The 26665-nt window shown below is 43.4% G+C and overlaps 1 protein-coding gene across 7 annotated transcripts in view; it reads right to left on the reverse strand.

Moving 5' to 3' along the window:
• RELL1 (RELT like 1) overlaps positions 1-26665 on the reverse strand; it is a 77005-nt gene that overhangs the window by 31504 nt on the left and 18836 nt on the right. For 5 of the 7 annotated variants that reach the window (XR_004971313.1, XR_004971314.1, XM_036331168.1 and 2 more), the window contains exons 2-3: positions 3675-3899; positions 1729-1800 (exon numbers count right to left, since the gene is read on the reverse strand). Coding sequence is in view for 5 of the 7 variants with exons in the window: in XM_036331168.1 (XP_036187061.1) it covers positions 1729-1800; positions 3675-3899 (297 nt within the window). In the remaining 2 variants the exon portion in view is untranslated. Of the gene's footprint in view, positions 1-1728; positions 1801-3674; positions 3900-4971; positions 5042-6353; positions 6461-26665 lie in introns of all 7 variants that reach the window. The other 2 variants (XM_036331178.1, XM_036331186.1) reach the window with 2 other exon arrangements.

Genomic DNA, 26665 nt, shown 5'->3' on the forward strand with positions numbered 1-26665 from the left:
CCGACTTCAATCGATTCAGTACCTCGTCCAGTACTCACTAATTTAGGAGATGCTTCCGCTCTCAGAAGCCCAGAGGCTTCCAAGCTCCCCAAAGCCACAGGCACGGGAGCAATGAAGGGCTGTCCACACCTCACTGGCACTTCTGTGACGGCTGAAGCTTCTATGCCGAGAACATGTTTGTGTATTTCTTGTGCAAATTACAAACCACTTTTCTATGTGAAGGAAACATGCACCATTGAGTGCCAAGAACAGCATCGCCAAATACTGTTCCCTGAAGGAAGATCTCTGGAAGACAGCTCAAAATCCAAGTGTTCTGGTCTTTTTTGTTCTTCTTTTAAAGGCCATTCTACTAAGTCTGGTTTTACAGAAACTGAAAGCTACACTTGAGAGAGACCCAGGTAGGACTAGGCTGCTCATGAACCACGTGAACTCAACTACCTGGAGCCTTCACATCTTCATCTATAAAATGGGTATAAAGCTAACTTTAGAGATATTTTGAGGATTAAATGAAATTATACACATAAAGCACCTAGATCTATACCAAATACATGAAGCACACACCGTAAAGAACAATGAAAATTATCCTGAATCCTACGGAATGGCTGTTTCTCTAAGTCAAAAACAGTGACCAACTAACTGCCTGGGCCGGGCAGCAGCTCTTGATAGAGAAGAGGTGCAGGTTGAGGTTCTCCAGGGAAAGGCTGGGGCAGAAGAGCAGGCATTTACTGGGCCATACAGAGGCATTTCACCTTCCGGACAAATGGCTCAGCTGCATCAATGCACACCATGAGTCAGCACTGACAGGCAAAGACAGTGCCCACAGAGAATGTTTTATTTTCAATCCTCGTAAAAATCTAAAGTATGAGGATCTGCAACCATTGGGTATGTGGGCAAGGAGATGCGAAAACCTCAAAAGTTGCCGAGGGCACAGAATCATCCTATGGTGATGACCCTAGTGTATCTGATCATGATTAAATTAACCCGCCATGAAAGAAGATGGTGGTTTAGAATACATTTCAGAGGCGGGAAATGCTTAAATCCATAAAGGTTAAACATTTTAAAAGTTTGCACATTTAAGAATGATCACAGAACAGACAAATGCACAGAGACACAGAGAAATCAGAGTAGCGGTGGCCAGCAGGTGGTAGGGAAGGGGATAAAGCTTGGGGGGGGGGGGGGTAACTGCTTAATGGGCACAGAGCTTCAGTCTGGGGTGAAGAAGTTCTAGAACTAGAGACTGGTGATGGTTGTACAACACTGTGAATGTACCTAATGCCAATGAATTAGGCACTTTAACGTGGATATAATGGTAAATTTCACGTTATGTGTATTTCACATAAAGCACAAGAAAGGAGTAGATAATATTTGAGTGCTTATTATACTACGTACTTAATGTGTGGTATGTCACAACAATGCTACCAGGTAAGTGTTGTTATTACAGAGGGGAAATGAGGTAATTCTCCCCAGAACTGAGAGGTGAAGCCAGGATGTGAAGGTAAGCCGCCACCTCCAGGCCTGACTCTGCAGCCCTTAGGCCAACTGGTTCTTAGAAAGCTCACTTATTTGAACTGTTCATGGTTGGACAACGCTGGAAGCTGAGCTTCGGTAAAAGGTGCTGCCAATAACTTCAGAAAATCGACAGGAGAGGCCATACAAATCCTGACTCTTCCGAGCAGGTTCTTAATAAAACATGGGAATACTGAATTGCTGCGGAACACTAAAACATACCTTCATTCTTCATGATGTAGTGGACAATTCGCCCCACAGTGTCACTATTTTCATTCATACTGTCATTCAACTCTGAAAGAGAAAGGGAAGGGAACGATGTTACAGTTGGTCACCTGCACTGAGTAGATAGGACATTCCCTCTTAGAGCCGAAACCTCACTGAACAGTCTTCGGAAGCTCAGCCGATCACCCAGGGTGCTGACACCCAGGCTCCCCTCTTTCAGCCCCGACCGCCTGAGGCAGAGCACGCAGCGACTCCCTGCTTCCACTGGACGTGAAGAGCATCGCAGTGGTCCATCAGTCTCGTCTCAAGTCCAAACACCCACCCACTTTCCAAGATAATCACTTCATGCGTTGATATCAGTCCATACCACTATTATTTCTCTCTCAACAGTGTGTTAAACCCTTAGGGGAAATGGAAAAAAGTTAATTGAAAGGAAAAAAATTATTCTTGGATTATTTTAATTGCAGTGGAACTGTAGGGTTTTAATTTGTTTTTTTTAATTGGGTAATGTAATATTCATCCATGTTTATAAGACTCTCCTTTCTTTTAAATACACTTCCAGATGATCTTAATTTTGGCCATGGTTATTTGCCCACAAAATCAGTTTACTCTGGGAGACTGTATAGGTGATAGTCTTTGAAAAAAAAAAAATCAAACCTCTACTCTGAAACTGGTCTGTATAATTTGTTTCAATAAACAAGGAAGAGGAGGGCTGAAACACTCCACGGCAATTCACAGAGCATGAACCTGGAGAAGTGCCTTCTCCAGCACAGACGCTTCCTCCATGAGGATGCTCCTCCGTGAGGATGCGTGTCTGGTGGGCCAGTGCAAATGCTGACTGCTAAGCCCACCTGCAGAGTGTCTAGGAAGGAGAAGGTGGGAGGCTCCACTGTCTGTTGACAAACACCCAGCTCTGATTTGCTCATAAGCTTGCTCATGACTCATCCTGCAGCCGAGTTCTTTCTCTGCCTCAAAGGTCAGTGGGGGTGGGAAAAACCAACAGGCCGGCAAGCTGGCAAGGAATGAGGAAGCTTCCCCCCACTCCACCCTTGGGCTGGCTTGAAGGGTGACCTACTTACTGCAAATGTCACCTTCTGCAAAAACTGCCCTTTGAGAAGCTGAAAGGGACATGGAGAGTTATCTAGACTCCCCAAGACTCAAGTTCGGAAGCATCCCTAACGGATGGTTAGAAAGAACATCCATGGAGAAAACAGAATTTCACCTCTTAGGTGTTTCTATACGTGATGCCAAAGCGAGCACATTAGGTGTTTCTAAATACCACCCAACAACTCCTCGTTAAGAGGAAAAGGTGAGCTGCCCTAAAGTTAATGCTAAGACACTAGTTTGCCCTTCTTATACTGCACTATTCATACAATCACTAATTTAAACATCATAAACTCCAATCTCCTAGATTTAACACAGAGCTCCCCTAGTCAAAGTAATACCCCCCAAATGGTGAGATCCACTGACTTTCCCATCATTTAAATTAGAATCTAACTCAATAATAGTAGAGAGAGTTAATATTTACAGAGTGGCCATCTGTGTCCCACATCCCATCATCTTCTCTCTAAGATTCACAATAATCCTTTGAGGTAGAGATTACTATACTCATATAAATGAATTAAAATTTTAATTAAATTAATTTAAATTAAATTTCAGTTAAATTATACATAGCAGAGATTCAAAGCATATGTAACTTGCCCAAGACCACAAGGCAAGTAAGAGTAATTACCTGGTAAGTATTTAATAAATGAAAGCCAAGTTTAAAACGGTAGGTGTTATTATGGTGTCATCTACACTGACGCTTACTATACCACCTGTGGTTAGCATGCATCATCTTGCCTCACAGGGATGGAATATGTGTGTGTGTGTGTGTGTGTGTATGACTATTTTCTTACTTAAAAATCGTCCACACTCCCATAAAAAGAATCCACAGCACTCACCTATCTTTTCAACCTTTTCCTCCTCCACATCTTGCTCAGCTTCTGTAGTACAACGATAGCCTTTCTTCTTAAGCAGGTGGCAGATGAGGACGCCAAAGAGCCCCATGATGAAGAACACGGGGACAAGCACATACGCAATATATTCTGGGTGTCCACTCCCAGCACTGTCAGTGGGCGACGGGGTCGTCTCTGTTTTGGAGTGCAGCGTGTGGCTGCCACCACTGTCTGTAGGAAGAAACCCGCATGGCTGCGTTAGACGTCTGCAGGGAGCAAGGAGAACCCCACGACTTGGGGAATGTTCACATTAAATCCGAGTCTGTGCCCAAAGCCATGGCCATCCAGACACTAGTGTGTCTGGCTGTTCAGGCACACAGGTGAGGGCCCCATCCTGTTCCTGCTACTCATGAACTGGGTCCCACCCTGGATAATGTTTTTAAAACCTCTCCAAGCCATCCTCTGCTTCTTCACCTCTAAGAGCACCTACACAGCGTGGAATAAAAGCCCAGTGAGCAAAGTGCCCAGCACAGAGCACACACATAATCACTGGGTGTATTACTGGCTCAGACTCAGGAGACATGGGTTCACGTTTAGGCTCCATCTCTTTGCAGCTGTGTGACGCTGATCGATGACAAAAACGATGCTTCGGCTCCACTGTGAAATGGGCATACTAATAGTACCTACCCACCCTTCTACGCTTGTTACGAAGATGAAGTAAATTAATACATGTGAGACATTTAGAACCACTTCTGCGACATAGGAAATGCTCACCACATGCCACCATTCAGGGCACCTGTGCCATATCACTGGGCAAGCAGAACAAAGAACCTTGTCTCAAGGAGCTTCCTAGGATTTAGCAAACTGACAGATGCACAGTATGAAAAGGGAGAAAACCCAGGATGGCATTAAGATGTTGGCCCAGGAGTGCAAGCATAAAAATGAAAACATAAGCACTCGTTTATTCATTCACTGATCCAAATGAACATTTACGGATGCCCTTTACGTGACAAGCTCCCTGCTGGGAGCCGGATAGAGAAAGTGATAAACAACCGTGGCTTAGCCAGTGCCACCTTGGAGCTTGCAGGGTAGCACCGGAAACAGCCATCAAACAAGTCAACTCATGGGCAGGTCATGGCAGATTCGGAGAATGCCATGGAAGACATGCCATTTTCAGAAGAAAAACATGACAGTGAGTACCTATTTTATGACTTCAAAAATAGGGCAGCTGGGAAGGGAACATCTTTTGGGGGGGAAAAAGGAGAAATATGCTTTTAGATATGTCAAAACATATTGGACTCACATCGGGGCAGCCGGATGTCTGGGCAGGCCAGCAGGGTGTCAGTTAAGCTCCTCATAGGAAAGTAAGTAACCTAAGAAATGGCCAATTAAAATAACAGAGAAAGAACAAACTGTATAGGAAACCAGCAAAGTACCAGTTTTCAAACACAAAATGCAAGAGAATTATCAAAGAAAGGGGTTCAGGTAGGATGAGGACTAAAAAAATATGTGGGCTTTGACAGAAATGAAGTCTCACCATTTGGAATACTCAGAATATAAAGTGATAAAGTGAGGTTTTCTACATCAAAAAGATCCATACATATTGCTTAAGATACCCAGAAATCAGAAAGCTGGATACATTTAATTTCAAGCGCTCTCAAGAGTATTTTGGTGAAAAAAGAACTTGTGTTGTAATGATTACACAGGGACAGATACATTTCATCACTGCAGCAAACAGTACCAAACAGGAGCCTAATTTGCAAACCAGGGGGCAAAGAACAAAGCCACCTCTCTTTTCACATGGAAATATCCATTATCTCTGAACTTGAACATGAAAAGAAATTGCTGGTTTCTTAAGTTAGTAAAAAGCTACATTCATTATAGGCAACCTCTAGAATTTCAGGTAACCTGTATATTTTTTAACCTGTATATTTCAACCTGTTTTTTATTGATTTTTCATCCAAGAATCACAATAATGAATGAATGGATGAACACACACACACTAAAATATACGCAAATATATCACCTACATGAGGTTTTGGCCTCAAGCCTTAAGTTCAGAAAAAAACAGAAACATTCCTTTAACTCCTTTTATAATTCTACATAAGTTTTACTTATTGATTCCTTTTTACTAACACATTCCATATACGAGGCGTGGGTGAAGCAGGCAGCAGGCTAAGACTGAGGGTGTTACTCAGAATCATACTGTTCCAGTCTGGAGGTGATACATTCTCTTTGGGGAGCAGTAGGAGACAGGGATGGAAGCAGAGGAGTTGAAAATTGGAGCCAAACAGCGCCTTCTGAATGAGGTGGTTGAAACTGTGTCTTTATCATTAAATTGACATCTAGCAAACCCTTGCAAATACTACATATTTACAGTGTTTGTGACTTATGAACATGTATCAGTCACGATCTGATAATTATTCTACCAAGAAAAACTGGAGAAACATAGATCTAAATGAGTGAGACTTGAATTACAGAGCGATGCAATATAGGCACTAAGGTTACAAAGTCAAGACTGCCTGGAATAAATAACAGCTTGGCCACTTACTAGGCTTGTTACGTTGGGCAAGTTATTTAAGATACTGCACTCAGTTTCCTTAACTGAAAAACTGAGTCGAAATGACTGTACCTTTCTATGATGATTTCAAAACTCGGCCCCAACATACTCTGTGCTTTGCCTACCCAATAGAGTATGTTGGAAGTGATCCTTTGTCAGCTTCTAAGTCCTGTCTCTTGGGACACTTGCTTTTGGAACGCAGCCACCATGCTGTTAGGAAGCCCAAGCTGCCCTGAGGAGAGAAACCAGTAATAGCAATTTACCAATCATGTAACTGAGTCATCTTAGAAGTAGATCCTATAGCCCCAGTTGCTGCTCTGTGGAGCAAAGATGAGTTGTTTCTGATGAACTCTGCCCAAACTGTAGATTTCTAAGCAAAATAAATGGTGCTATTGTCTTAAATCACTAAGCTTGGGGATAATTAGTTCTACAGCACTAGTAACTGGAAGATTACCTCATGGAGTCATTGTGAGGATTAAATATATTAATAAGTAAAGCATGTAAAAGTGTCTCAGAAAAGATAAAACACTATAGAAGTGTTTAGTCATTGTCTTGACAGGAACAGCACTATCCAATATAGTTACCACCAGCCACAAATAGCTATTTAAATTTAAGACAATTAAAATTAGATAAAATTAAAAATTTAGTTCCTTGGTTGCCCTTACCACATTTCAAGTGTTCAATAGTCACATGTGGCTAATTGGCTACCATATTGGATGGACCAGATAAAGAGAATATTTCCATTATTCCAAAAGTTCCATTTGACAGCTCATTATAGACTATCAAGAATCACTAAAAAGCAAAATGTTGACTGGAGATTCTATTGTGATCTACCTTAGCAATTCAATGAAGAATAAATTATAAATCATAAGTAACTATTCACAGATAATGCCTAAATCATTTGTTAACATAGATAAGTTTAGCTTTCCTTCAATTTACACTAATAATTTGCTTAAAGACACTATGTCCACCTTCCTCCTTCACTGCCAGCTGAAGAGCATCTGAATTATGAACAAATTATTTGAGTCCAAATTAATAGCAAAGATTGTTGCAGCATCTATATATATAAACGCCTAAGCGACCCGAATGCCAAAACAACCAGAACGGCCAGTCGCTATGATGCGCACTGACCACCAGGGGGCAGATGCTCAATGCAGGAGCTGCCCTCTAGTGGTCAGTGCACTCCCACAGCCAACCTCCTGCAGTCTCTCCCCTGGTCGACAGGCCCCAGCTGGCAGCTGGCAGCCGGCAGCCACCAGCCACCGGGAAGGAAGGCCCTGATTGGTCCTGATTGCCAGCCAGGCCTAGGGACCCCACCCGTGCACAAATTTCATGAACTAGGCCTCTAGTTATTTTATAAAAGTCAAAAATTGGCATCATCTGCATGTTTGACAATGGGATAGTAAGAAAATACCTAAGTCAATCATAGTCTACCATTTGATATAATAAAATGCATCATTTGAAACTATTTATGAAGAAGAGATGAGAAAACACTTCTCATCCAATGTTGAATTTTATAAGTTAGATTCAAAATCTTACATACAGTATGACCCAACTAGTAAAAAAAAAAAAAAATGCATAAAGGCATAAAACATACAAAGAAATGATTCTGGGTAAGTGGATAATAGGATAATTTAAAATTTTATTTGTATGCTTTTCTGTAATTTTCCAAAATTTGTACATACATATTACTTTTGTACCAAGGTGGTCAATGCTTTAAAAAAAAAGATATAGAGCAGAGGTTGTCAGCCAGTTGGGAGTCACAGGCCTCTTTGTAAACCTATTGGATGCTATAGTTCCTATTCCAAAATTTTGCCTCCAATTTTTGTGAGCTCTGAAACCTAGTTAATATACAAGCAAGTGACATGACACAGATGATACCCACATTTTTGCTTGAGCAACATGGTGGACATTGGTTTAATTCACTGAAATTAGAAATATCTGAAAAAAAGTTTGCTTGGTGTTATGGGTTGAATCTTGCCACCTTCCTAATTCATAGGTTGAAGTCCCAACCTCAAGCATCTTTGGTCATTACAATGGACCCTAATTCCACATGACTGGAGAAATGTGTAGACAGACATTCACATAGAAAAAACATCATGTGAACAAAAAAGGCAGGTGAACAAAAAAGGCAGACATTGGGGTGATGCTTCTACAAGCTAAAGATTGCCAGCAAACCATCAGAAGCATGAAACTGATCCCTCCTCACAGCCCTCAGAAGGAAACAACTCTGCCAACCTTGATCTTGGATTTCTAGCCTCCAGAACTGAGACAATACATTTCTCTATTTTAAGCCACCCACTTTGTGGTACTTTGTTACAGCTCTAGCAAACTAATATACTTGGCATGGAGAGGACAGGATCACGAGCTTGGTTTTGAGCATGTAGAGATAGAGGCAAACAGGGGGACATTGAGATGGAAATATCTATTGAGCAATTAGATCTACTCCATGAGGAAGCAGAGGAAGAGAAGCCAGGGGGCCACCCTAGGACACAAAGGAAGGAGTTTCTCGAAGGAATGAGAAGTCGGCTAGGTAAAATGCTGCAAGAGAGAACTAAAATAAGAGGGAAATGTAAAATGGTGTAGGTGCTATGGAAGAAGTATGGAGGTTCCTCACAAATTAAAAATAGAATTACCATATGATCTAACAGTCCCGTGTCTGGGTATTTATCCAAAAGAACTGAAAACAGGATCTTGAAGAGGTATCTGCACTTTATTGCAACATTATGCGCAATAGCCACGCTATGGAAACAACCTAAATGCCCATCAGTTAATAAATGGTTAAAGACAATGGGGTGCACACACACAATCGAATCCTAGTCAGCCTTAAGAAAGAAAGAAGTCCTGTCACAGGTGACAACAGGCTGAACCTGGAGGACATTATGCTGAGTGAAGTACACCAGTCACAGAAGGACACAGACGGCCTGATTCCGCTTACACGAGATACTAAAATAGCTAAACTTTTAGAAGCAGAGGATATAACACTGGCTGCCAGATGTGGGGGAGAGGGGAAGTGGGAAGTTTTTGTTCCTGTGGGTATAAAGTGTCAGATATGCAAGATGAGTACGTTCCAGGCATCTGCTGTCAACACTGTCTACAGTTAACAACACGGTGTGTGCGCTTCAACATCTATGAAGAGGGTAAATCGCATGTTAACGTTCTTACCACAACGAAAAGAAAAAGAACCTAAGAAGTATCTTTATAGACAGAGAATGTAGAACTAAGGCAAATGAGGCCGCACAGATATTTCTAAGAACATGTGGGAAACCTTCAGTTTCTAATTTAGGAAGCAACTTGGAATTTTTTTTTTTAAGTTTCTCCTTGCTGTATTTTACTCCCTGTTTGTCTATCATTTCCTGAAATAAACTTTAAAATCCTAACATAAATACATACATACATACATAAAATGAATAAATACATTTTAAAAATCAAGTAGGAAGGAAAAACAATGCAGGGGAGACCCGTGTGGCCTGGGAGGGAGCAGGTTTTCAATAGACTTAAGGTAAGGCGGGCCTCGCTGGGCTGACAAATACAGACGGGACTCGGTTCACTCTTTCTAGGCGCCAAGTATGAGCGAAAGGGGTAGAGGAGGGGAAGGCATTTTGATTTGGAGCTCTGTTGTGGTGGTTGTTTCTAAGCGGCTGAACCCAGGTATTGACATGCAGAAAGAGCATGGGAGAGTGAGAGGGAATAGGGAGTGATAACCTATTAAGAAGCCAGAAGGGATGATTTCCGCGTGAAGGAAACGGATTAAACACTTGACTAGGGGAAAAAAGACACTTGTTCCAGAAGCAGGGTGATGAGTGAGAGTCCAGTGTAGTGGGCATAAGGAAGTTGAGGGAGCAGGTGTCCAATACCCTCTATTTTCTCTTAACATATAATAAGAGATGGCATCTGTTGAGAACTAGAGCAGTCAGGGCAGAAGAGGGCTTGTGGGTTCAGTGAGGCTACCCAGAGAGACTGAAGGAATGGGAGAGGCCCGTGAAAAAAACTCCAAAGGCACTGGGGCACAGCTGAACTGTGCACCCGAAGTCTCCAATTGGGCTGACCCATGCAGGGAGAGCCATGGGAATTGCAAAGCCCAAGACAATAAAGGATTAAGCAGTCAGGCTCAGACAAAGTAAGCAGAGACAGAGTAAGGAAAGGAACAGTTTGGGGTGGGAAGGTTCCAGAAGGGAGGGAAGTTTGGTGCAGAGAGTTTATTACTCTTGTTACTACTAACAACAGCTACCACATGTATGGAGCATTCATGAGCCAGCACTATGCAAAGCACTGAATCTCCACCATAACCCTATGGCACAGTTAGTGGTATGATACCCACGTTACAGACAGAATAGGAGGCACAGCAAGGTAGAGCAAGCTTCCCAAGGACACACTCAGTAGCAGTGCCTGGATTCACACCAGGCAGTCTGGGTCCTGCCTGCCGGTACCCTTCTTCCTCTTCCTTCTCAAAGCCTATGTGTCTGCACAGTGGCAAGAGAAAAAATTCTGAGATGTCCTAAATTACACTATAGCAGGAGGGGGGAGGAAGTCAAGGGAAGTTAATCAATTAACAGAGCCATAGGCTTAAGCCAACAAAAGACTGGTCACATTCCTGAATGTATGTTGCACCTTTGAATCAACCTTCAGGCAGCTATTTCAGCTCTTATCTAAAACACACAAACCACCAGATGCTCTTGCTTAGGCCTGAACTTTCCAGATGTTGCCCACCACCGATCCAGAAGCATCAACTACTTCTTCCTTAGGGACTTAGTCACCTATCCCAGAACTTTCTCTGCTTCACCTTCTCCCACCTACCTCTCACCCCCAATCTTTCAAAACAACCTGCATCTTTCTTCCCCAAAAGACGCCCGGCAACCCCAAGACGGTGGACATGTCTGTCTTCTCCATCCAGCCCAGCTGCTGGTGCTGTATGCCCCAGGACCTGGTCATTTTTCTGGCTCAATAAACCCTTTCTTTCAGAATAACTTTCAGCCAGGAGGGTTTTTGTTTAACAATATGTAAAACAGGGCTCCTAACAGAGCACCATCCAACCACAAATGTCTGTTTAAGGTATATTTCAATTATTTCTTTCCAATAATATTTCAACATTTAGCTACTTTCCTGTTAAAATATTGAATACTCATTTGCTCTCATATTCTCCTTTCCCTTCACAGCTTAAATGATCCCCAAACTTCAAAACAATGGGTTCCAGTTAGAATAGTAAGAAGTAGAATATGTTCTGAAAATGCCCAACACCAGACTCAAAGCAGTTTATGAGATGAACTGCAAAACTTTACTTTTTGTCCGCCATCTCTGATCTCCCTTCCAACTCCCAACCCACAGCTCACCTGGGTCCCCTCAGCCTCTCCAAAAAGAAGCCCCACACCTCATCTCCAGTAGCCTCTGCATGTGATTCCCTTCCACAACATTACAAGGAAAAAAATGTCCAACAAAGACAGCATTTATCAAAATCCATGGGGTTTTCCTTGGACCAGACAGGCTTATTTAATCACCTACACTAGCTTTAGTGTATTCTGAGTCACTATGTATGCATCGCATGTTTTGCCAAGATCCCATGAAGAAGGTCAGAAAAGAAGATGTGAAACAAAAAAGACTGAAGACTGTAAGGAACTGAGGAAAAAGTATAAGGAATGGCTAAAAGTCATCCCCCCCCAAAATCAAAAGCCGTTTTCTAGCTTGTTTCCAAGTAATACTTGTGTTTACAACGGACTCCAATAGCACTGCAAGCATGTCAAACTTGAGGCCAGCGGGCTGCATGCCTCATTTAAATAAATGAGGCATGGGACCCTCCGGCCACGAGTTTGACATGCTTGGCAGTGTAACAGGTGAAAAACGCTTAGTCTCTCTGATTCTGTCTTATCAGTAATTCTAGTCTGCATTTTTCCTGTGGCCTTCAGGCAAATGGCTCCTGCTATAGCTATGCTAACATTAGAGGAATTCTACTTGAGGCTCGAGTTTTTGGAAATATAGCTAGCCCCTTGCCAGAAGGTACCACTCCTGAAGAGGTAGGGGAAAAGTACAAAATAATGATTGTTTATCAAACATTTTCAGGAGCCTCAAGACCAGACTCTGATCAACAGGGTCAATGGACCGAAAACGAACAGATTTAGAGATTGCTCACTCTTCCTTGGATCCACTGGTACCTACATGTCTGTGGTCCTCAACCACCTCTTGCCCCTCTCATTCTCCTTTCCCTTCACCTAAAAGAAGCCTGAATTCTGCACTCCCAAAGATAGATTTGAGGAACCTCTTAAAGCCCCCACCTTCTCAATTAGGAGCCTTCTCAATCAATAAACCTTTTCTTACTCCATCTACTAATGTTTTGAATACTGACCTTTTGAAGCATTGGGCACATGGACTTTGGACCAGTAACAAGAGGTGCTGAGATGAATGGTGCAGAAATGGCATTCCTCAAAGCCAGTGGGCATCACCTGAGGGTTACTAAAATAATGGGGAAGACGATGGTAATAACCAGAGACTCCAGATAAGGAGACCTTGTGACTTCTCCCAAGCAGCTCTGTTCCAATCAAGGTCAAGAGCATTTTGATGGTTCTGATAGCTATTCTTTCCCTTTTATCAGGAAAGGGGTTGCATTCCCAGAAGCTAGAGTTTCCCAGCAGAGTGACCCAGCAACTCTGTGATGGGAAAGGGGCTTGGTTAGTAAATTGATAACCCATACCAAGCTTAGTTGGAAAAGAACTTTTAAACACACACACTTTTTCCTCCCACTTTTTTTCTTTAGCAAACATTCAAATCACAGTACCCAAGAGCAATCTATTTTTGGTCTAGATTACTGACTAACATCATGAGATATGCATTTCTCTAAATGGATTTTTCCTTATCCAGCTTTGCCACCTGCTACCTCCATGAACAAGTTACTTTACCTCTCTGGGCCTTGATTTGGTTAGCTCGAGCCGCATGCGACTCTTTGGCCCCTTGAGTGTGGCTCTTCCACAAAATACCACGTGCAGGAGAACACGTACTGTGCGATTGAAACTTCATGGCCCATGCGCAGAAGTCGGTTTTCGGAAAGGAGATAGACGAAACAAGTATACAAGACGAGTGTGGATGGGAGATTTGGAAGGGGTCGACCTCAGAGAACGTACCTCAATCAGAGTGAGGATATTTTTAGCAAAGGCCAGCTTAGGAGTACCCTAATTAAGTTAATAACAATGTACCTACCTATACAGTTTAAGTTTAAAAAATTTGGCTCTCAAAAGAAATTTCAATCGTTGTACTATTGATATTTGGCTCTGTTGACTAATGAGTTTGCCAACCACTGGGTTAGCTGAACAACTATGAGCTAGTACTGATGTCCTCTGTGGTTCTCAAAAGTCCAAAATTTCCCCCACTGTCTACAGCCCCATTCATTCTGGGTTGATGCTACTGGAGAGAAAAACATAAGCCCACCCTCCCATGTCCACAAGAAAAGATCCAAAACTATCTAAAAATAAACTCATTTCCTAATAAAACTGTAATAAAGTGAAATGCTCAGTCTCTCTGACTCCTTCTTGTGTGTGGGCCTGCATTTTTCCCATGGCCTTCAGGCTAACGGTTCCTGCTGTAAACATGTTAATCATTAAAGAAATTCTGCTTAGGGCTTCAGAGTTTTTATTAAATCATCCCCTCCCATTTTCCCTTCCCTTGGCATAAAAGAAGCCTGAACTCTGTGCTTCCTTAAGGTGGATTAGAGGAACCACTAAGGTGCCCATCTTCTCAATTTGGCACCTTCTCTATCAATAAACCTTTTCTCCTCCAGGCTCTGACATTTTCAGTTTTGGCATTTTCAAAGTGTTGGGCATATATGGTCTTTGGACTGGTAACAAACCAAATCTGACAAACCCATAGTTAGCAAAGCCTATCCTGATGTAATGTGAGGCTATTTACAACCTCTATTCCACTGAGTTTACTGCATAAACATTTAATATATTTGCTTAGATGCCTCAGGGTTTAGGTCATAGCCCCAACGGTTTCAGATGGTCGCAACTGTGAGGTGGGTACTATTATTTTAGAGAACAGGAAACTGACGTTCAGGAGGATAAATCATTTGCCCAAGGTCACACGGTTAAGAGCTAGTAAGAGCCTGGCCAAAAACTCGGGCAGATCATGTTTCTGACGGTGCTCACAACCAGATCAACTAGCTCCTGCAAAACAACCTCCTTTATTAAGTTAACTGGTTTAACACAGTTCAAATCAATTAGCTACACTAACAAAAGAAATCAATTAGCTACACTAACAAAAGCAAATTCTACAAAACAAAATTGTCCCCAAATTATTCCTATTTGGGGATAATTCCTATTTTGGCTGCAGAGATAACCAAAGTCATAGAGCTTTTAAGATCATTCCCCACAGCACCAATTATTAAGACACAGCATTTTCCCAGACAAATTCATAAAGCTAAAAATGTATGGAGAGCACAAATGGGAAAACAATGAAAATCAGTATATAAATAAGTGCTAAATGTTGTAGTGAAACAAAACTTCAGGCAGTGGCCAACTTCCAAACACCTCCCAGATAAGCAGCTGCCACAGCCCCACCCTCCCCCACTCCGCAGCTGTGACAAGGCAGGGAGGGGACATCCAGACAGGGACCTGCCTGCTCAGAGTCTACCCACCCATGACACAAAACCCCTCCCAATGCACACAGCCAGTTACCTTTATTTTGTCCAAGTCCTTGAAATGCTACCACAATCCAGGAGCACAGAACTCTGATTCTGGGTAGAAAGACCACTCTGGAAACAGATGGAGGCCTAGACAGCTTTCCCAGCAAAACACGCCCACATCAACAATGCCTGGCCATGAACTCTTGACTGACAGATGCATTTGGCTAAGACGCCCCTTGAAAAATGCAGCTGTTTGATGTTTCTGCTAATACGTACCTGTGTAAGCTCAGCTGCACCCTTGGGGGTGCCAAAATGGAGAGCTCGGGGCAGCAGGAGCACCCCAGGATCTGGAGACAGGCATTAAGAGTAAGGGAGGGCCGAAACCGGTTTGGCTCAGTGGATAGAGCGTCGGCCTGCGGACTGAAAGGTCCCGGGTTTGATTCCGGTCAAGGGCATGTACCTGGGTTGTGGGCACTTCCCCAGTCGGGGATGTGCAGGAGGCAGCTGATCGATGTTTCTCTCTCGTCGGTGTTTCTAACTCTCTATCTCTCTCTCTCTTCCTCTCTGTAAAAAATCAATAAAATATATTTTTTAAAAAAAAGAGTAAGGGAGGGAATAAGTAGCCAAAGATTTAAAATAATGCCTGTGCTCAAGACAGTTCCCTTCCCTCCCCACCCCCCCTACTTTTCTAGTAGCTAAATGTGCATTCAAATAGCTTTTGTTAGAACTAATACAACCAAATGCAATCAAGTAAATCTTGATTGGAGCCTGATTGAAAATTTTAAACAATAATAAAAAATTTAAACAGCTACAAAGGATATTTTGAGGACAATTGAGGAAACTGGGTTAGACAGTATTAAAGACATGTTTATTTTCTTAAGGATAATAATGGTATTGAGGTTATGTACAGGAAGTCAATCCTACTAGATACACACTAGAGGGGGAAATGCTGCCACTTGGTTTTGACTAGTTCAGCCAAAAACGTAGGTAGGTAGGTAGGTAGGTAGGTAGGTAGACAGACAAGTAGGGTGGGAAATCAAATATGGCAAAATGTTGAATCTAAGTGGCTAATATACAAGTAACCATTTTACTATTCTTTCAACTTTCCTGTAATAAATGTTCACAAAGTATTATTTTATCATTCTTTTTAAATACCCTTTGTGGGACCCCGGTAATCATTTTTAATGGGAAAATGCATTTTAATTTCCAACCCAATTACTCAATAAGGCATGTTTGAAGCACAAGCCATACTTACTTAAGCTGTGGTTTCTCTCTGTGTTCCGCTGGAGTTGAGAAGGGAAGTAAATAGTGTGATCCAGGGGAAAAAAGGGACTTCAGATTAGGTTTCAAAAGAAAAATTGAATTTGGGTGGACAAAAAGGAAACAAACATTCTTGACAGGCAGGAAATTGGAGAACAACTGGAACCACTCCTGAACCCCAGAGAGCTCCCGGAACAAAGGGCTGAAACAAGGGTGATGTCAACATAAGGAAACAAAGCTACTTAAAAATAATGATGGAAACTACAAATAGTCTCCATTGCAGGTTTTCATTTAAACCAGAGCGGGGGAAACAACTTGGCAGAGTCGGAGAAAGTTCCTAGCATTCGCTGCAACCCTCTCAGGTTCGCCCTTTGAAATGATTTATTTATTTATTTATTTATTTATTTATTTATTATATTTTTATTGATTTCAGAGGAAGGGAGAGGAAGAGAGAGATAGAAACATCAATGATGAGAAAGAATCATTGATGGAATCACTGATGGGAGGCAATGGAGCCCGAAAGCCGAGCATGTGCCCTGACTGGGAATCTAACTGTGACTTCCTGCTTCATAGATCGACATTCAACCATTGAGCCACACCGGCCAGAATGAAGTGATTTCTTAAGACCACGAAACTCCCTGACCAAACACAACTTCCCTAAGGGCACCAAAGGATTGCACGTAGGCAACTACTACAGCCCCACAGCTGCTCCTGGGAGAGGACTGATTAACTTTAGGATCCCCGTGTGCTGAGAAGCAAAGGATCTCAACTTCTGGGCTCTTCCTGAACCTCCCAGAGCACCTCAAACAATGGTTTCCATTCAGAGGACAACAGAAGGCTCATCTGACCTGGCCTCACCCCAGACCAGAGCACGGTCATCTCACCAGTATCTGCCTGGGACACAGGCCAGGAAGCCACCAACCGGGCCTCTTAGGCAGAGAAGGCTCAGGAGCCCCTGGCAGACCCCACGCAGGAAGACACATCACGGGGTCCTCAGAGAGGGGTGTCAGCCAGGGGCTGCAGGGACCAGGAGAGCTCGGGATCTCCCTGAATCCCCCTATCCACTTTTCCTGTCCTTCTACCCCTTCCCTTCCCTTGCCTCTCCTCCTTCTCTTGTTATTTTTGTGCTGTCCATTTGGAGATTTTTTAAAAAATCTTTACTTACTGATGGCACTGTGTCTCCAGGGGAGGGCCTAGGTGGCTGGAGGACAGAGTGGAGAGAGACTTGGTGGACCTTTCTGCACCTTGCAGAGTGTAAGTGATGGCCATTCAAGAGGAAAAATGGGATTTTTTAAAAGCCATTTGCCCTGGCTGGTGTGGCTCAGTGGTTGAGCATCGACCCAATTCCCAGTCAGGGTACATTTCTGGGTTTCAGGCTCAATCCTCAGTAGGGGGCGTGCAGGAGGCAGCTCATCAATGATTCTCTCTCATCATTGATGTTTCTATCTCTTTTTCTCACTCTCTCCCTTCCTCTCTGAAATCAATAAAAATATATTTTTAAAATAAAATAAAAGTCATTTGTTTGAAGTGACCTTAAAGCAACAGAACTTCAGAAATCTAATGCTCCCTTCAGATTCTTTTCAAAAGGTAGTGTGTTATGAAGAGTGAGTTGCTACATTAAAACAATTGTAAGGCAGCATTTACCGGGTCTTTGCAGTGCAGCAGGCACTGTTCTAGACGCTTCATTACAATCTCATTTCATTTCCACATCGGTAAGGTAGGTCTTCTCATTACCCCCATCCAAAGATGAGGAAAATGATGGACACCAGGTTCAAAAACAAGCCCTAATGTGGGAGGTGGGACAGGATCTAGCCCAGGCAATGTGACCCCAGGCCTCACATCCTCAGCCACAGTGTCTGTGAGAGCAGAGGCAGCCTTCAGTTCTATCCAGTGAGTGACACATGCCTCACAGTAAACAGGTGGGTTAAACCATCACTAACCACTGGGCTGGACTGGAGCCCAGGTCCACACTCACCCAGCCTAATGCCTTTAAACCCAAAAAATCTGCCTCTCTTCATCTGCCTCTAGCATACATATGACCGTATTATGTATGATAAACATTGGAATGCACATGCATTTTTAATGTAAAAATCATCTGCATGAAAAATTATTAAAGTCAGCTAAAGCAAGATGAATTTGTATTGACTTCATTAAAAAAAAAAACAAAAAAAACAAAACCTCAGCAGCATAATTTCCCATTATTAACTTAACTACATAAAGCAAAAGCTCACTCAAAAGTATTAGTTTATTTTACCCTTCCAGAACTCTTATGAAGGAAAAGGAAGATAGTTTTCTATCTATGAAAAAAGCATCCCATCCATATATGTATTTGCACACTATTATCCACAAACTATTGTACTTGGAAGCAATTCAATACTTGCCACAAACATAATTTGTACTAAACATGTTAATTACATGATATCTGAAAATCTTTCAGAAGGAAGGAAGAAAAAGGAAAGGAAGGGGAAGGAGGAAGAAAATCTTCAATCACACACAGTAGCTAAAGACACTATCTACATATATAAAAGCCTAATATGCTAATTGTCCCTCCAACTGTTAGACTGTTTGACCAGTTGCTATGATGCACACTGACCACCAGGGGGCAGACACTCCGACCAGTAGGTTAGCTTGCTGCTGGGGTCTGAAAGATCAGGACTGGGCAAGATGGGCCGGACATGTCCTGGAGCCCCCCTATGGTTCCTCCCCAGTCCCTATCGTGCACTGGTGGGGTCCTTCAGCCTGGCCTGCACCCTCTCACAATCCAGGACCCCTTGGAGGATGTCAGAGAGCCAGTTTTGACCAAATACCCACAGGCCAGGCCGAGGGACCCCACCTGTGCATGAATCCGTACACCGGGCCTCTAGTAAAAGATATAAAGTTCCCACCCAAATGCCACTTGATACTTTGACATTCATTGTTTTGTCTGAAACCTCTAGTCCCAAGGAAGTAGTCAAGAGGGTGGATGAGATATCATTTTGCAAATAAATCAGTGGCCCAACACGACATCACTGAATAGAGAAACAAGCCAGGCAGAACCAAAACTCAGAGCCGCTGACATCTTCCCCACCCATCTCACTACAGCGTACATCACTCTGGCATCCTGTGGGCAACCAAAAGCGACACTGATTTCGCAGGGAAATCCTCATTTATGTCAAACTCGCCTGCTTCCCCAAGTGGAGGTGTCTTTGTACCTCTAATCCCTATCACAGTTCCTGGAACACAGTGGAAGCACCTTAAACATATGCTATGGATCCTATGGAAGCAGATCCCAACTTTCTGAAGGGCCCCCAGTAATTGATCAGGTGTCCATTCTCACTGTAACTTAGTAAACAGTTTTAAGGTACTATTTGGTAGGACAGAATGTCCAATATACTTATACCCCAAATGCCAACAGTTTTTAAAAACACAAATTCTTTTGAAAGCAGAACTGATACATCCCATAGTTTTACACTCTTGTTGGGTAAAGCCCTTTCCAAAAAATCTAACTATACCAGGAAGCCCTGTGCTCACCGAAATCAACAGAAGGTTCCACTTAGCAAAGATTCATAGGAAGACCACAACTAGCAGCACATGCCTAAGACCAGCTTTGGGGATTGGCCCTCTGCTGGATTTTTGGGGAACACCATCACATTCCAAACTGAGGAGTCCTAAAGGAGCCAAGCTGACACACCCTCACCAAAGACTCTGCCCTCTTTCCATGGGGTCGTGACCCCGAACTGATCTCTTCGTGCACATTCCTCGAGCGAGGCCAAGCAGGGAGTAGGTTAGAAATTATTTAAACTATGGGAGGAAGCTAAGCGGCAAGTGCCAGAGTAAACCACCAAATGGGAAGAGGACAGGCCCAGATGGCCTGTTTCAGGCAGAAACAGCAAGACCAGGTTTAGGGGGTTCCCTTAATGAGTCCCCTGGAACATCACAGAGACAGCTGGTGCAGAGGACCCAGCCTCGGGGAGCTAGGTCCCTGGTTTCTGGGTACAACCTGCTCCTACAGGGCCAGAGTCCAGCCAAGTAATTTCCACAAGGCAGAAGGAAACACAAGCCAACCACGTGGGATAACAACAGGGTGTTGGCTGAGCTGGTTGGAGCTCAGCAAGGCCTTCAAAGAGGAAGATGGCCCAGCACTGGCCAGAAAGGGCTTGCCCTGCCTACACCTAAGGCCTCTGGGACAGTCAACTACTCTACCACCAACTGCTAATGGCAGCGAATTTGCGCTGAATGCTTATTTATGTGCCCGGCACTTTTTACTGGAGACATTAAAGAGCAGAGTATTGAAGCCAAGGTGGCTCATCTGGGGAACGGCCAGCATTTGAACCCAGGTCTGTTGCCATCAGGGCCCAAGCTCTGAGTGAAAGCTGTGCCCCAGAAAGAAAGGCGGCCAGAGCGGAAGCCAGCTTTCTCTTGGCTGCACTATGTTCATTCAACTAGATTGCTAGCTGTGAGACCCCAGGCAAGTCAATTAACTACCCTGTGCCTGTGTCCTCAATCTCTAAAATGAAGATAAGAACAGAATTGTTTCTGAGTCTTAGGAGAGATGAACTTGGGTTTGCCTGAGTGCCTAGCACGGGCAGTGCTCAATAAAAGTTAGCTACCGTTGCCATGATGATTGCTATCAGTGCTAATAACTGTAAACACGGCTATCCTCCCCAAGCTTACCGCTCAGCTGATGCCCACCCAACAGGCAGGAAAGGACGGTGAGCCACATGCGCCAGACTGGAGGAGGAAGTGGTAAATGTCGGGACAGAATAAGAACGTAAACCTGGAGGTGAGGGGGCAGCTGTCACACACTGTCACCAGCCCCGCAGTTTCTTTTTCTTCCAAGAACAGGAAGTGGATAACGATTAAACAGAACATGGCAAAAGTCCTAAACACGGGGTTTTCCCGTTAGTCACAGGTGAAGTCAGGCATGTGCCTGCCTTCTGGGAATATGGGGACAGGAAAACAAAGATGAGTAAATGTTCTGTCACGAGGAGTCCTCTGATGTGAAGTCTCCGCTAATGCTGTTAGATAGAGAAAGAGCAAAGCAAACGAGGGACTAAGATAGAAAATAAAGATCACTCCAGAAAAGGCAAGCAAAGGAAAGATTAAACAGAATTAGGAAAACCCTGGACACAGAAAATCTGATTTTTAAGGGGAAGAAATAAATGTGAAAGTGACTAGCGTTAAACTCAGGAAGAACTCTGAAAACCAGTAGCAAGAAAAAATACTAACAACCGTCACACGTTGGTGAGCACATTGTAGTTACTATCCAAAGTACTTTACAGGTATGGCTCATTTAACCCTTACAATGACCCTATGGGATAGGCACTATTATCTGCAACCCCATTTCACAGATACGAAAACTAAAGCACAGAGAGATGAGTAAGCTGCATCAGGTCACAGTTAGCAATGGCAGAGGTGAGATTTTAATCCAGGCGGCCTGGCTGCAAAGCTCGTACTCTGTGCTCTATTATCCCTCAAGTATGAGAATTAACAGTTTTGATATTCACTAAAGTTCCATGAAATGGATTTACACATAGCTCATCTCTAGTTGAGTTAGAGTCTTGAGTAGAAATTCAGTAAATAAATCTAGAATGACAGAATGGTTTTCCTAGTGAAACAATTATTGGAAAAGGAAGGTTCATTGAAGTTTTATCCCCTCCAAGTCAATTTATCTATTTTTTTTTTTTGCATCAACTACAAATTTCAAAAAATAAAATAAAATCCTGCAACCATTTATAAAAAGCAAAAGCAAAAGGCCATCCTAATTTACATTTAACACTGCTGAAATTGTTCATTTCTTCTTGGAAACCCTAAACTTCCCTTTGACTTTTACAACAATAGAAATAATTTGTACGAAAGAATCAGATTTGCCATATATAGTTACCTTCATCTGAAATGATCTCACTTGTTAATGAGAAATGTTAAATGAACAAACAAATAAGAAACAGTAGTTTGAGTTATTTTGTTGGAGGAAAAGATGCCAAAATGCTCACACTAGTTATCTCTGAGTGGTAAGATTATAAATTACAGGTCAACCTAATAGTAAAATTAATGCTGTAGCCCTAACCAGTTTTGCTCAATGGATAGAGCGTCGGCCTGCGGACTGAAGGGTCCCAGGTTCGATTCCGGTCAAGGGCATGTACCTTGGTTGCAAGCACATCCCCAGTAGGGAGTGTGCAGGAGGCAGCTAATCAATGTTTCTCTCTCATCGATGTTTCTAACTCTCTATCCCTCTCCCTTCCTCTCTGTAAAAAATCAATAAAATATATATTTTTTAAAAAAATTAATGCTGCAGAGGTACACCAGAATGCTGGGAACCCCTCAGTAAGGAGACTACCTATAAGTGCAATCCATAATATTTACATACAAGATATTTCCACTGACTAGAGGCAGAGACAATGCTATGAAACCTTTGGTCTACACCATAGAAGATAATGGTCAAAGAAAACCACACAATGGTATCATTCTACTTTATCCTATCTAATAATAGACAAACATGGTAATTGACCGTACCTTCGCTATGCCTCCCAATGGCTAATCAGCAAGATATGCAAATTGACCGCCAACAAAGATGGCGGCTAATTTGCATACTGCAGGCAGGGTTGGACAGTGTGAGCCACCAGCGCAAGCCACCATCCAGGCCCCTGTGGGAGACCCCAGAAGCCGCCTGCCTGCCGCCCGGGACTGGATCTGGTCCCAGGCCGCTGGGGTGCCCCGCAAGCCCCAGAAGCCTCCAGATATGGCAGTAACTCTATCAGTAAGCACTCCGAAAGTCAGTGGCATAAATGCACCAATTAAAAGACAGATTATGAGGGTGAATCAAAAACAAAACCCACTTTAAATATAAAGACACATACAGATTAAAAGTAAATGAATTAAGTTGCAGCCTGTTTTGCTCAGTGGATAGAGCATTAGCCTATGGAATGAAGGGTCCCAGGTTTGAGTCCACTCAAGGGCATGTACCTCAGTTGTTGGCTTGATCCCCAGTCCCTATCAGAGCATGTGCAGGAGGCAACCAATCAATGTGTCTCTCCCTGTCCCTTCACTCTCTCTAAAATTCAATGGAAAAATATCCTTGGGTGAAGATTAACAAAAACAAAGTAAATGGATTAAGTAACATTTAAGAGTTTATAAGAAAAATATATTCCAAATTTTGTTAGTTGTATAATGGTTATGTTTAAATTATTAAAACCTAAGAAATGGGGTGAAGGGTACATATAATATGCTGTAGTACTTTATAGTTTTTTTTACATGTATGAGATTATTTCAAATTAAAATATTAAAAAATTAAAAATTAATAAAATATTAATTGAAATGTATCTGCATTACATGAAAAATCTCCTAATTGCTTCTAGCATAATTTATTAAATTGTGCTAAAATTTACAAGGGTTCAATTAAAAAATGTCTTAATTCTAAATGATATACAGTGGGGCCTTGACTTACGAGTTTAATTCGTTCCAAGACCAAGCTCGTTAAGAAGCTCGTTAAGGAGCTCGTTAACTCAAATTACTCTATCAACTCAATGCAAAAAATCGGCGGAGAGACAGCTGCTATCTCAAAAAACTCGTTAGTCGGGACATTCGTAAGTCAAGGCCCCACTGTAATAGAAAATATATAATAGTGCAGTTATAAGCACTTATCTGAAAATAAAAATTTAAAGAAGTGAATTTAAAGAAGGGATTAGCCAAAGAAAATACATGCACAACCCATGGACACACACAACAGTATGGTGATGGCCAGAGAGAAGTGGGGGGCAAGAGCTGGGTAGAGGGGGCAAAAGGGAGGAAATAGGGACATCCTATCTACACTAATAAAAGACAAACATGCAAATTGACCATACCTTCACTATGCCTTAAGCCACGCCCACCAGCCAATCAGAGCGACTGTATGCAAATTAACCCAACCAAGATGGCAGCTGGCAGCCATGGAGCTGGAGCAAGCAGGAGGTTTGCTTGCCCCAATGATGGAGGAAGCCTGCCCTGGCCCTGCTCTAAGCTTCACTCAAAGCAACAAAGTTTCAATTATAGAAGGTAAATAAACCCCAGATACCTGCTTTCAGCCGGCCGTGGCCATGCAGCTGGAGCCTTGGGTTGCCCCTGGCGATGGAGGAAGCCAAGCCCTGGCTGGCTCTGCGCTCCACTCCAGGCTACAAAGTTTCAATTATAGAAGGTAAATAAATCCCAGGAAAAAAAAAGCAAAAAAGGAGAGGCTGGGAGCTTCCGTCGCCAGGGAGGCTTGGCCAGCCTGAAAACAGCCCTCAGCCCCTCACCCAGACTGGCCAGGCACCCCAGTGGGGACCCCCACCCTGAAGGGGGTGTGACTAGATGCAAACAACCATCAGCCCCTCACCCAGGCTGGCCAGGGACCCCAGCGGGACTCCCACCCTGATCCAGGACACCCTTCGGGGCAAACCAGCCGGCTCCCACCCATGCACCAGGCTTCTATCCTATATAATAAACGGGTAATATGCAAGCTGACCCTAACAGCAGAACAACTGGGAATGACTGGTCACTATGACACACACTGACCACCAGGAGGCAGATGCTCAATGCAGGAGCTGCCCTCTGGTGGTCAGTGAGTTCCCACATGGAGGAGCTCTGCTCAGCCACAAGCCAGACTGATGGCTGCCAGTACAGTGGTGGTGGTGGGAGCCTCTCCTGCCTCCTCAGCAGCGGTAAGGATGTCCAACTGCAGTTTAGGCCTGCTCCCCACTGGCAAGTGGACACTCCCCGAGGGCTGCCGGGCTGCCAGAGGAATGTCTGATTGCCAGCTTAGGCCCAATCCCCCGGGGAGCAGGCCTCAGCCAGCAGATGGTCATCCCCCGAGGGGTCCCAGACTGTGAGAGGGCACAGGCCAGGCTGAAGGACCGCCCCCCCCCCCGAGTGCACAAATTTTTGTGCACCGGGCCTCTAGTTACATTATAAAACACAATGTAAATACATAAACAACAAAGCACTGACTTGACAATTTTTATTTCCCACTATATTTTTTAAATGTCTTTGAGTCTTTTTTTTAATTGATTAAGTTATTACATATGTGTCCTTATCCCCTTGTTACCCCCTATCCCCTCTGCCTTTGAGTCTTTATCTAAGTAGTAAACCAACCCATAATTTCAAATACCTTATTTCAGGCACGTTTTAATGTTATGAGTTGGTTTTTTTCCAAATAAAAATCATGCCATTTTTCCAACAACCAATTCTCCATCACCAACTGGGTGTCCTAGAGTTCAGTTCAATTCTGACACTAACTACCTGTACAAACCCCACAGGTTGAAGGGCTCAGTGCCATAAGACTAGCCCATTATAGATGCCAGCTGCAAATGGGGTCCCAGGCTAACCATCAGAAATTCAGAGATTCTCACAATCTACCTTAGGTTCCACACTTCGCTATAATGACTCACAGAATTCAGGAAAGTGCTCTACTTAGGACTGCTGCTTTATTATAAAAAATACAATTAAGGAGAGGCCTTATAAGACAAAGTAAGGGGACAGGGGCACCAAACTTCCATTCTCTCTCCAGACACGCCACCCTCCCAGCACCCTCCTCACCAATCCAGAACCTCCTTTCACCTCCTTGTTTCAGTTTTTATGAGTGTCATTACTATAGGCATGACTGTCATTGGACATTGGCAATTAACCTAATCTCCAGCCCCTCTCCCTTTCCCAAATGCCAAGGGCTGAAAGTTCTAACCCTCTAATCCTGTAGTTGGTTCCTCCCGCAACCAGCCCCATCCTAAGCTACCTGAAGGCCTCCCGGAAGCTGGTCCATCCTTGCTGCTTGACACAGTCGCTGCAGGGAAGAAACATCTGCACAGCATTTGTTTCAAGGGACTTGGCGTATATGGCATACTGTTCTTAATAGTTTGCTCCCCTTCTTAGCGCTATGTGTTTTAACCAAGATCACCTCTCTAAGAAAGGTTGTTTCCCCAGGTAGGGATTTTTCCCTGGAGTTAGGGAGGAAATAAAACCCCTTAACTAAGTGCCAGGCAGGTAATTAATCACTTTAACTACAAACAAAATCACGCTTAAGCTACATAATCTTTACTTAGGATAATCTCTTTCAGTTACTTCCTTGTAGCTTAATAGAACAATAGAGTAACCTTGGAATGGAGATAAGAAACGCCCTAACCTTTGGAATAGAATGGATAGGATTAAAATCAACTGGTATAAATACAGATGTAACAGGACAATAAAGACAGAACCTGGCTAGAGAACCTGGCTAGGCTGCTGATCAACTGAACGCTGTCTCTGTGTCATTCCTTCTTCACCGACTCCATCCACACCTTTGGGAACCCCTGGACCTGCTAGGGTTGGATCCCAATATCTGGTGCCCGAACAGGGAGACACACTGCGCAGGCGTGCGGGCACAAGTGGTGAAAGCATCTCCCGGAGGCCGCCGTTGAACTGCGTTCCTTTCCCCTTCAAAGTGCCCTGAACAAGCTTCAGAGAGGCTGCTGCCGCCACTGGAAGAATGTATCTACAGCTCTGAGGCCTCCCAGCGTCCAGCTCCTCCGGCCCTTGCCCTTTGACCCTGCTCTCACGGTGGGGTGAGAGGTCAGTGGCCATCTTGTGGCGGCAGCGCTGCCAGGCGGC

Source organism: Myotis myotis, unplaced genomic scaffold, assembly GCF_014108235.1.
Source record: "Myotis myotis isolate mMyoMyo1 unplaced genomic scaffold, mMyoMyo1.p scaffold_m19_p_1, whole genome shotgun sequence".
Lineage (NCBI taxonomy): Eukaryota > Metazoa > Chordata > Mammalia > Chiroptera > Vespertilionidae > Myotis > Myotis myotis.